At 36.7% G+C, this 12607-nt stretch overlaps 1 protein-coding gene across 15 annotated transcripts in view; it reads right to left on the reverse strand.

Annotated features, from left to right (window-relative positions):
- The window catches only part of LOC140514443 (TP53-binding protein 1-like), a 131070-nt gene that overhangs the window by 67455 nt on the left and 51008 nt on the right, over window positions 1-12607 (reverse strand). The window contains exon 1 of one of the 15 annotated variants that reach the window (XM_072624823.1): window positions 12459-12589. The exons of the other annotated variants lie outside the window; for them this stretch is intronic. Coding sequence (XP_072480924.1) covers window positions 12459-12465 — 7 coding nt within the window. The 5' untranslated portion in view covers window positions 12466-12589. Of the gene's footprint in view, window positions 1-12458; window positions 12590-12607 lie in introns of those variants that run through there. 15 annotated transcript variants of the gene reach the window in all.

Below are 12607 nucleotides of genomic sequence, written 5' to 3' on the forward strand. Positions count from 1 at the left end.
TACAGCCTCCTCCAAAACCACCCAATCATGTAATTTCAAGAGTATGGTGAGCTCTCCAGTGAGGAAACTCCTGCCAGCAATACAAAACTGCAATGGGTCATCCACTTTTCGTTTTAGAGCACTGCCTGAGGCACCAAGAGGCTAACTGACTTGCCTGAAGTCACACAGCCAGTATGTGTCAGAGGTTAAAATGCAGATTTTGCTCATTCATTTGGTCAGTTCTTTGTCCATTACCAACTCACTGCCACTCAAAGGCTACACTGCAGAGAAAAGGAATATGAAGACGGGCAGGAGTAAATAAGGATGAGAGCATGGTAGGGAGAAGCAGCAGAAAGGGTGACCCAAACAGACCACAACGACCCACAGACAGTAATGATGACAGTCAGCATTCTGTAGGGCATGTGTATGATCAAATTAGGGGATTGGAAAATGGAGAGGTAAACTGCAGAAACAAAAAAAAAAGGGGAAAAGGAACAGAGGATTTCCTCAGCTGGGCAGAGGAAAGAAGAATACATCAAAAAATTGGGGGGTATTAAAAAACATATCAATAAAAATACACTTTTTCAAGAAAAGAAAATCTCCCATTTAGAACATTGATGACTAACATGTGCTTCTCTAATCTAGTCTACAGGTTCTGTTGTCACCAAGCAAGAACAGGTTCTGTGTCCTGTTCAGTCTGCCTCATTTCTACAAGCAGAATGAGAGTCTGAACGTATGGGTGAAGTTCTCCCAGATTTGTTTTCTGGAGTCAATACGATATTTCCTCATTCCTGAAGATTTTATAGCACAAAGGTTCCATTTATTATTCAATGAGACTCAACAAACACTTACTAAGCACATGTTATGAGCAAGGCACTGCCTTAGGCACCAGGTGAATAGTCCCTGTTCTCAAAAAATATAAAGAAGTGTTTTGTATTGAACATACAGCTCCAGGAGTCCAGGGTTTCTTTTCAGTCCTCCTCAGTATCGTTTTTTCTACTTTCGACCTCTTGACATTAGTTTAAACTCTTTTATTCCTGCTAGAAATTTATCTCTTTAATAAAATAAAGCAGCAGCACAAATGAAAAGCGATTATTTTGCTTACATGATCTCGACAGTGAGGGCCCAAAGTGGTGGGCTGCCTTGTGCCACAATGCTGCTGCTTTAGGGCCACGTGGCGCACCTCAACCCTAACGTAGCACAAAGTTGTAAACCTGGACAGCAACCTTAGGAAATGCATTGTAAAATAAAAATATCTTCAAAAACCTGCTCAACTCCAGTAGACATATGACTAGAAGTGACTTCCTGGCCTTCTTCTGATGTATTCAACAAGTTCCAACAAGAAGCTGCAGTCCAGCGGACTCCCAAATATTTAGAGTGCTACGGTCAGGGTCCAGGCCATAACAAAGTGCAGCATCATCAAGCGTTCACCTGACCACAGAAAGCATTTTCACACCAAGGGATGGGAAATCTTTTCATCACATATGTGTGTGTATCTATACTTCAGGTGTTCATTCTGACAGGTCACTGCTAATTTTAACTACTGCAAACATAAAATGTTTAAAGGCAGAGAAATCTGTGTTAAAACTTGGTTCTAAAAGCAGACTGTCAGGGCGAGCCAAGATGGCGGAGTAGAAGGATGGACCTGTTCTAGCTCTACCCCCATAGCCCATGTTAAACAAATTCTAGAGCAGCAGAAGCCACAAAATGACACAGTGAAAGAGATTTCCAGCCCAAGACAGCCTGGAAGGCCGACAGGAAACATCTATCGCACTGGGCTAGGAGCAGAGCGCAGCCCAGTCCAGCCCTGGTCACGCTGAATGGCACAAACAGAACAGAAAAAGGTTTCAGGCATAGAATCACGGGCAGCAGCTGCGGTTCCCAGATTTCTCAACCCACAAACACCAAAAACAGCTTCAAAGGTCACGTGGGTGAGAGGGGAGTGGCTTCTGGCCCCAGGGCTGTGGCAGCCGCCACAGCAGCCATGGCTACAGTGTTCATTTTTGGAGCCCTTGGCCTAAAGACCCTGGGGGAATTGAGCAGCCAATGTGGGTCTCAGTCCTGAGTAGCAGTCCTAGGGTAAGAAGGACTGCCGGCTTGGTGGAGCTGGTGGAGGCTCTGGGGAGGGAATCCTACTCACAGATCCTGGGCAGAAAAGCTTGTGCTTGCTCCCAGACCACAGCACAGGCCAGAAGAGGAGTAAACTCCTCTCCCTTGATTGTGCCACCTTGGAGGAACTGAGAACTTAAAGCTCCCTCCTCTTGACAAAGGATTCAAAAGTCAAGTAACTGGCTGGGAAAATGTCCCAAAAAGGGGAAAAAAATAAGACTACAGAAGGTTACTTTCTTGGTGAAAAATTATTTTCTTCTATCCTTTCAGATGAAGAAGATCTAAGCATACTATCAGAGGAAGACATAAAAGTCAAGGCTTTTGCATGCAAAACCTCCAAAATAAATACACAATGGTCTCAGGCCATGGAAGAGCTCAAAAAGGATTTTGAAAATCAAGTAGGAGACGTGGAAGAAAAACTGGGAAGAGAAATAAAAGTGATACAAGAAAATCATGAAAAACAAATCAACAGCTTACTGAAGGAGACCTAAAAAAATGCTGAAAGAAATAACACCTTTAAAAATAGACTAACCCAAATGGCAAAAGAGGTTCAAAAAGCCAATGAGGAGAAGAATACCTTAAAAAGCAGAATTGGTCAAATGGAAAAGGAAGTCCAAAAGCTCACTGAAGAAAATAGTTCTTTAAAAATTAGAATGGAGAAGATGGAAGCTAATGACTTTATAACAAATCAAGAAATTATAAAACAAAACCAAAAGGATGAAAAAAAAATAGAAAACAATGTGAAATATGTGATTGGAAAAAACAACTGACCTGGAAAACAGATCCAAGAGAGATAATTTTAAAATTATTGGTCTGCCTGAAAACCATGATCAAAAAAAGAGCCTTGACATCATCCTTCAAGAAATTATCAAAGAAAACTGCCCTGGTATTCTAAAACCAGAAAGTAAAACAGAAATGGAAAAAATTCATTGATCACCTCTTGAAAGAGACCCCAAAAGGAAAACTCCTAGCAATATTGTAGCCAAGTTCCAGAGTTCCCAGGTCAAGGAAAAAATATTACAAGCAGCCAGAAAGAAACGATTCAAGTATTGTGGAAATGCAATCAGGAGAACACAGGATTTAGCAGCTTCTACACTAAGGGACTGGAGAGCTTGGAATATGATATTACAGAGGACTAAAACCAAGAATCACCTACACAGCAAAACTGAGTGCAATACTTCAGGGAAAAAATGGAATTTCAATGAAATAAAGGACTTCCAAGCATTGTATTCTAGTTGAAAAGACCAGAGCTGAATAGAAAATCTGACTTTCAAATACAAGAATCCAAAGAAACAGGAAAATGTAAACAAGAAAGAGAAGCCATAAGGAACTCATTGAAGTTGAACTGTTTACGTTCCTACATGGAAAGATGATATTTGTAATTCATGAGATCTTTTTCAGTACTAGAGCAGTTAGAGAAAATATACATATATACACACACATCCATACACACACACATAGAGGGCGCAGGGTGAGTTGAACATGAAGGAATACCTAAAAAATAAAATTTACTGCCTCCTTACTAGGAGTAAGAGAAAGAGAAAGCTAGAATATAGTAAATCATCTCACAAAAAAGAGGCAAGAAAGAGCTTTTACAATGGAGGGGAAGAGGGCAGAGATGAAAGGGAATAAGTGAGCCTTACTCTCATGGAATTTGGCTTAAGGAGGGAATAACACACTCAGTTGGGTACAGAAATCTAATCTATTTTACACTGCAAGAAGGAGAAGGAGATAGGAGAGGGAAGATAATAGAAGGGACAGCAAATTGAGGAAAAGGACAATCGGAAGCATTGTGGGGGGACAAGTCAAGGGAAAGAATGGAATAAATGGAGAGCAGGAAGACAGAGGGTAATGTAGTTAGTCTTTTGCAACATAACTATTATGGAAGTATTTTGCATGGCTACACATGTATGACCTATATTGAATTGCTTACTTTCTCAATGAGGGTGGGTGGGGAGGGAGGAAGGAAGAGAATATGGAACTCAAAGCTTTAAAAATGAGTATTAAATATCATTTTTGCATGCAACTGGTAAATAAGATGTACAGACACTGGGGTATAGAAATCATTTTTGCCCTACAGAGAAATAGAGGGGAGGGAGACAGAAGAAGTGGGGGGTGATAGAAGAAAGGACAGACTAAAGGAAGGGGTGGATGGCGTACATGCTATCCTGGGGTGGGGGTTGAGGAGACATGGGGAGAAAATTTGGAATTCAAATTTTTGTGGAAGTGAATGTTGAAAACTGAATATAGGTGTGTGTGTATGAAAATATATATATTTTAAAGGCAGAAGTGACACCTATTGTGGTGGCAGCAGCAATGGGAAATATTGGGAGTGCTTGATTCCCAGAGACACTAAGTAGATTAAACATCTAGTCAGAAAGATATTACAAGAGATTACTTGTTTATTACTATTACTGGGTAGAAGACCAGAAACCATTTGCAAACTCTACTGCCCATTTTCCAATTCTGGGTTGCAGTTCCAAAGGAAGAGAGGGGTGTTTGTGGTCCCAGGAGAGCAGGGGCCATACCTGGGTGTGGAGTTGTGGTCACAAGCAAGGAGTGCTTTATATGGGTAAGGACCAGAACACAGACCAGGAGAGCAGTGATCAGACCTCTCCCTACATTACACCACTTTGGAAGCACCAAAAACTCACAGTCCCCCAGAACAAGCTGTGAAATAGCAGGACATAAAAGCCTGAACCTCAGAACAGTCACATACATACACACACGCACGCACGCAGGCACACACACGCACGCACGCACACACACACACACCACAAACCACACACCACCATCACCACCCATCAGCAGAGGTAAGCAGAGCCCAACTCTAACATAAAATGTAAAGTTGAGAAACAGACTGGGAAAATGAAAAATAAAAAAGGAACCCAACCAATAAAAAGTTACTATAGTGACAGAGAAAATCAAAACACAAATTCATGAGACAATGAATTGGAAAAAAAAAAAACTAAATGTAAAGCCTCAAAGAAAAAACTGCAGATTGGACACAAACCCAACAAGAATTCCTAGAGAACTAAAGGGATTTAAAAATGAGAAAAAAATGATTTTGAAAATCAAATAATGATAAAGAAAATTTGGGGAAAAGAAATGGGAGTAATACAAGAAAATTATGAAAAGAGAATTAACAGCTTGATATAGGAGGCTCAAAAATTTTTGAAGAAAATATCTCTTTAAAATTCAAAATTGGCCAAACAGTAAAACAGGCACAAAAAACTACTAAAGAAAACCTCTTAAAAATCTCAATTGGCCAAATGGCAAAAGAAGAACAAAACCTCACTGAAGAAAATAATTTCTTAAAAATCAGAACTGGTGAAGTAAAAGCTAATGCCTCTACGAGATATAAGAAAAAATAAAACAAAATCAAAAGAACATATCAAACATCTCATAGGAAAAAGACTAACCCGGAAAATAGATCATGGAGAGATAATTTTAAAATCATTGGACTATCTGAAAGTCATGATCAAAAAAAGAGCCTAGACCTCACATATCAAGAAATTATAAAGGAAAACAGCCAAGATACCTTATAACTAAAGAACACCTCCTAAAAGAGATCACAAAATGAAAATGCCCAGGAACATCACAGCCAAATTTTAAAGCTTCTAGGGTCAAGGAGAAAATACAGAAAGCAGCAGGGAAGAAAAAGAATTTAAACACCACAGAGAGGATAACAAGACTTAGGGAGCAGAGGGTTTAGAATATGGTATTCCAGAAGGCAAAGGAGCTAGGATAAATATAAAAAAAAAACCAAAAACTACCTGGCAAAACTGAGCATTATCACACAATGAAAGGCGGAAAGGGAAGAGAGGAACAGACTTGAATGAAACAGAGGATTGCATTCCTGATGAAAACAATTAGAGCTGGAGAGAAAATTTGATAAAACAAAAGTTTCAAGAGAAATATAAAAAGGTAAACATGAGCGAGAAATTCTAAGGAATTTAACAAGGTTAAATGGTTTACATTACCGAAAATGAAGGGGACACATCTAGAGCCTAAGACAACTAAGGGAGTTTAGGAGCCTACTTAAACTGAAGGCTAAGTGTGAATCTAATATGTTGGGATGGTCTCAAAAGAAAAATGGATGGGTGAGAAAGAAAGATGTGCTGGGAAAAGAAGGAAGGGAAAGGAAGAATAAGGAGCATTATCTCACAAGAGTCATGCAAGGGGACAGAATGGGGAGAATAACTAGAGAGACACAAACAAGACTTGAACCTCACTCTCATCTGAACTGGTTCAAAGAGGGAAGAACAGAAGCAAGAAGAGGGTGAAAGGGTGAAGACAGAAAAGCATAAAGACAAGAGGATGGAGGGAAATAAACAGTAATCAATCCTGACTGTGAACGTGCATGAGATGAGTTTATGCACAAAACAGAAGCAAAGGGCAAAATGGCTTAGGAACCAGAATTCAATATGAGTTGTTTGGGAGAGACACACTTGTAACAGAAAGACACAAAGCTAAAATAAGAGGCTGGAGCAGAATCTATGATACTTCAACTAAAGTAAAAAAGGCTGGAGCAGTAGCCATGACCTCAAAGCAAAAGGAAAATTACACCTCATTAAAATACATACTAATCAGGGAAATGCTGCTGTTGTTATGTTCATCCTTCGTTGCTGAAGAAGACCATGCTATCATAGAAATGATGACATGACTTGCACCTGACTTTATCTTGAGTGAGGGAGGGCTGTGCAGGTCACCAGCCTCACTTCTCCTCCAGAGCCATCTGAATCTAGTGACCAGATATTCATCAGGATGACTGGAGATGACCCAGGATGCATTGGGAGACTTTGTACCTGAATAGACCTTGGCCTAAAGGGGCCAAGGTCTCCCATTGCATCCTGGGCCAATCAAGGAAACTATATTTTGCTAAAAGGTAGCATAGAAAATGAAATCAATATTAAACGTATAAACACCAAATGGCACAGCATTCAAATTCTTAAAACTGAAATTAAATGAAACACAAGAGGAAACACAGTAAAACTATACTAGTGAGGGACCTCACTTTACTCTTCTCAGACCTGGATAAATCTAACCACAAAATAAATAAGAAGGAAATTAGGGAGATAAATATAATTTTAGAAAAATTAGGTGGGAAAGACTGGATCAGAATAAAAAGGAGTATATCATTTTCATAGTTCTACATGGCACCACGAAAACTGACCACGTATTAGGGCATAAAAACTTCATTAACAAATATAGGAAAACAAATATTCAATGCACCCCATTTCAGAACATCAATCATGCAATAAAAAATGCATTCAATAAAGGGTCTTTGAAGTCAAATTAAAAGTTGGAAACTAAATTATCTAACCTTAAAGAATGAATAGATCAAAGAACAAATCCAGAAACAATCAATAATTTAATTAAAGATAATGGTAACAATAAGACAATATACCAAAATTTCTGGGATGCAGCCAAAGCACTATTTAAGAGAAAATTTATATCTCTAAGTGCTTAAATCAATAAAAGAGAGAAAAAGGAGATCAGTGAAGTGGATATGCTACTAAAAAAACAAATTAAAAATATTTAATTAAACAACAAAATAGAAATCGTGAAAATCAAAGAAGAAATTAATAAAACTGCAAGTTTAAAAAACTAAACTACTAAATAAAATGAAATGGACTAGATATGCAAGTAGAAGACTAGAAAAAGAACAAATTAAAAATCCACAAAATAGAAATCCTGAAAAATCAAAGGAGATTAATAAAATTTAATGTAAAACAACAACAACAAAACACTGAAATAAGTCACTGGTGAATCTGGTTTCTTTTCAGTAGCAAAAATGAAAAGGATGAATGTGTAACCAATTGAGATGAAATTAAAGTAACTGACTACATCAATAACAAATGCAACAAAAATCAAATGACTGTGACTATATCAGCAGATGCAAAAAACTCAACAAAATACAACACTCATTCCTATTAAAAACACTGGAAAACACAGAAATAAATAAAACTTTTCTTAAAATGACAAGTAATATTTTTCTAAACTCAAGAGCAAACATTATCTGTAATGAGAATAAAATACAAGCCTTTTCAAGAAGATAAGGGGTGAAACAGGGATGTCCATTATCACATTATTCAATACTGTGCTAGAAATGCTAGCTATAAAAATAAGACAAGAAAAAGAAATTGCAGGAATAAGAATAGTCAATGAAGAAATAAAACTATTTCTTTTTGCAGATAATGGTATACTTAACTTGAGAGAATCTACTAAAAAACAAATTGAAACAATTCACAAATCTAGCAAAGTTGCAGGATATAAAATACATGCAGCATTTCTATATATTACTAGCAAAACCAAGCAGGAAAAGATAAAAAGAAAAATTCTATTTAAAATAACCACAAGCAACATAAAATACTTGGGCTTCTGGCTGCCAAGAACTCCCAGGAATTTTAGGAGCACCATTACAAAACACTTTCCACACAAATACAAACAGATCTAACTAACTGGAAAAATGTTAAATGCATGGGTAGGCCAAGCCAATATAATAAAAATGATAAATCTACCTAAATTAATTATCCAGTACCTTACCAATCAAAAAAAATTATCTGATAGAGCCAGAAAAAAACGGTAACAAAATTCATCTAGAAGAACAAAACATCAATTATCAAGGGAATCAATGAACAAAATGTTAAGGAAGGCAGCCCAGTAGCACCGGCTTTCAAACTCAATTGCAAAGTGGTAGTCATGGAAACAATCTGGTACTGGCTAAGAAACAGAGTGGTGGTTGAGTGCAACAGATAGGTACACAATGCGTAGTAGGAAACGACCATTGTAATGTAGTGTTCGATAAACCCAAAGATCCACTAACTGACAAAAATTGCTGAGAAAACTGGAAAGCAGTTTGGCAGAAACTAGATATAGCTTTTCACAATGTGAGAATACATCTCACGATGTGTACCAAGATAAGGCCAAAATGGGTACATGGTTTAGACATAAATGGTGACATCATGAGCAAATTAGGTGAGCATGGAAAATTTTTACCTATCAGATCCATGAATAAGGAAAGAATTTATGACCAAACAACAGATTGAAAGGGCTGCAGAAAGTAAAACAGATCATTTTTTTATATAAAATTAAAACAGTTTTGCACAAAGAAAACAAATGCAGTCAAGATTAGAAGGAAAGCAAAGAAACTGGGGAGGAAAAATCACAAATTTTTCCTGATAAAAGCCTCATCTCTCAAACATAGAGGGAACAGAGTCAAATTTTAAAAAATAAGAGCCATTTCCCAACCGAAAAATGGTCCAAGGATATGAACAGGCAGTTTTCTAAAGAAATAAAAGCTATCTATAGTAATATTAAAAAATGCTCTAAATCAATCTTGACTAGAGAAATGTAAATTAAAACCTTCTAAGGTACCCCGTAGGGGCAGGCAGCTGTACATAAGAGTATTGGGCCTACAAACAGGAAGACCTGAGTTCAAATCCAACCTCAGATACTAAGTATGGGCAGACGACTTAATTCATCAGCTTCCTCACCTGTAAAATGAGCTAAAGAAGGAAATGGCAAATGCCTTCAGTATCTTTGCCAAGAAAACCCCAAATGCAGTCACGAAAAATCAGACATGACTAAAAGGACTAAACAACAATAAACCATTCTTTCCAAGTTCATTTTCTTGAATGGCCATCCCACTTCTTCATGGAATAGAACATACTCTGAGCTGTCAAATTAAGAATATAACAGTAATGAAGATGTAAATTAAATCAAAGAAAATGGATCTATTCCATTTCACATCTAACTGTCACTCCTCCAGTGTTACTAACATTATTTCAATGATCAGCCTTAGCTGGGTCTCAGGCCAGACTTCGTGCAGATATGTTTTTCTCTCCACCCTTCACTGTTCACTGTTCTGTGAGACTGCTACACATAATCTTCGCTCATTCTCCTCATAACATTTCGCCAATAAGCACACTCTCTAAAAGGATCCACTAGCCAAGCAAATAAAATGCTTGCTGGCTACGGCAATTTCTGGGCTATTTAGGTCTCCTTGTTATAGTGATTGCTTTCATCAGTTAAACTTCTCCAAGACATGGTAAATAAGCAGTCAACATACTTACTTTTGCCTCTATCTTATAATAAATAGGCTGAGTAAAAGCTGTTGTAATAGCACAAAATACTGTCATCTCACCTTTATTCTTTTTTTCTAACTCCATGTTAAATTTAACCTCTAAAACTGATCATAAATTGTTACCAGCTTCTGATCGAGCTACATACAGACAGCAGATTCTGAAATAATAAACATTTCCAATCAGCTACGATGTGCTCAACTTCATATTTTTATGTAATGCTGTTCAGTGTTTAACATGTGCAGGTGAAAAGAACATCTATAACTAAGGAGAAATTACTAATTTGCCAAAGCATAAATATATTATGAAAGTGTTTTAAATGCCTTGATTAGAAGCTATTACTATAGGAATACAATGTATTCTTAATTTAAAAGTCATCAAATTTTCATCCCAAATATTATGGAGTAAAAGAAGCATTTCAACCTTAAACTTTCATGAATTTATGTGGGATATGTACAATTTAGGTTAGGAAAAAAAGTTTTCAGACTTCTCTAAAAATAATTTGAATGTAAGGATTTTTTTCCCAGAATTTTCCCAGATAATTGTTATCTGTTAGTTACTTTAGTTTGTTTGATTTGCGTTTACAAAAACAACAACAAAATATTTTTCACCTTTAATTAACACACAACATCCACAAGAGTAGACGAAAAAAAAAATCCTAAGTAGGTAAGCCTACTTCTTTCTGAAACAATGTGGACTTTGACATGAGTCATTTCTTTTGTTTTTTAAACAAATAACCGCAATTTTTATTTGGATGCCATGTTCACAATGTTACAATTCTGAGGATAAATCTTTTCTTTAAAAGCTATGATTCCATAATAAAAAACCAAAGAATAAGTGATACTTTCACAAGAAAAATTTTTTAAACAAAATAAAAGGAGTATAGGACCCAAAATCCTGCAATTTACACCATTTCTCCTCAGGTTTGAGTTTTCCTCAAGAGGCACATGCTGGACTATTCATTTGGATCACCGGGTCACAGATTTAGTGCTGGAAGGAACCTTACAAGTAATTCAGTCTCAGATTTCATGGTCTCAGGACCCCTCACATGTTCAAAAATTTCTGAGGACTCTCCCTAAAGAGCTTTTGTTTATATCGGTCATATCCACCAGTCTTTACCATATTAGAAATGAAAACATCTTAGTATTACTATGAAAATAAGGATCTCAGGGATCTCTCGGACCACACTTTAAGAATTCATGATTTAGTTCACACCCCACCCCAAATACTACAAATGAGAAAACTAAGACTCAAAATAGTTAAGGTCACATAAATAGTAAGCAGCAGAGTCAGGATTTAAAATCCAACCCTCTTTTCTATCACACCAAACATAGCGTTACCGTTGTGGTAGGGGAAGCCTTCTCACACCGAGTTTGCTAAAAATTGTCCATACTCATATCTGATATATTCTAAGTTTCTCATAGCATTTCTTCCCTATAGTTAGAATTAAAACCATCAAGTTCTTTCTTCCCCAGATCTCCATAGACTATGTTAGCAGATTGACTGATGGCCTTAAATGGGCTTCTTTTATAGAATAAGGAAGAATTAGAAGTGGGGAAAGGAGGAAGAATTTAATACCAAATGCCCCAGGCACTTGGAAATTTACTATATTTCTAAAGCCTCTCAAGAAAGGTAAATCCATAACCATTCATTTAGCCCAATTCAGTGTTGGGTACACTGATGGAAAGCTCTCTTTTATCTCTAACCCCTTGTTAAATATAAACTCATTTCCTCTTTTCTTATCCTCTGGGAAGATGGAAAACAGTTGGTCACCATTTGTTCTTATACTGCAATAATACAATATATTGTATATAATAATAATACAATATATTCCCATAATGGGAAGGACCAATAGTCCAGCTATTCTAATATTTTGTGTCTGATGGTAATACCAAAGAATAATTTGTGGGAGAGCATGGTTACATATATTTATCTATATATACCTATATAGATATCTTTCAGTCATATCAATATGTAAATTACAGTTTGCCTTAATTTATTTTTAGCCTGGCACTCATGAAATAGTTTATATCAACCCAGGAGTTACTTAAAATTTTTTTTTTTGCCCAATTACCCCTTTAACTAGTCATATAAATTAATTTGTGTAAATGCGCAATGTAGTGTGTGAAGTATTAGTACTTCCTTTGTTGGTTTAAATCTATATTCTGTCCCTTATTTTTAGTATTATACTGAGATTCTAAATAATATAAACAATTTTTCCAATTATTTATTAGAAGTTATTGCAAGTTCAGCTTTGTGGCTGCTGAGCTTTTTCAGTCTTACCTGACATGTTGTGACCCCATTTGGAGTTTTCTTAGAAAAGATACTAGAGTGCTTTGCCATTTCCTTTTCTAGTTCATTTTACAGAAGATAAAATGTAGGCAAGCAGGGTTAAGAGACTTGACCCGGTTCAGACAGGTAGTACGTGTCTG

Source organism: Notamacropus eugenii, chromosome 7, assembly GCF_028372415.1.
Source record: "Notamacropus eugenii isolate mMacEug1 chromosome 7, mMacEug1.pri_v2, whole genome shotgun sequence".
Taxonomy (NCBI): domain Eukaryota; kingdom Metazoa; phylum Chordata; class Mammalia; order Diprotodontia; family Macropodidae; genus Notamacropus; species Notamacropus eugenii.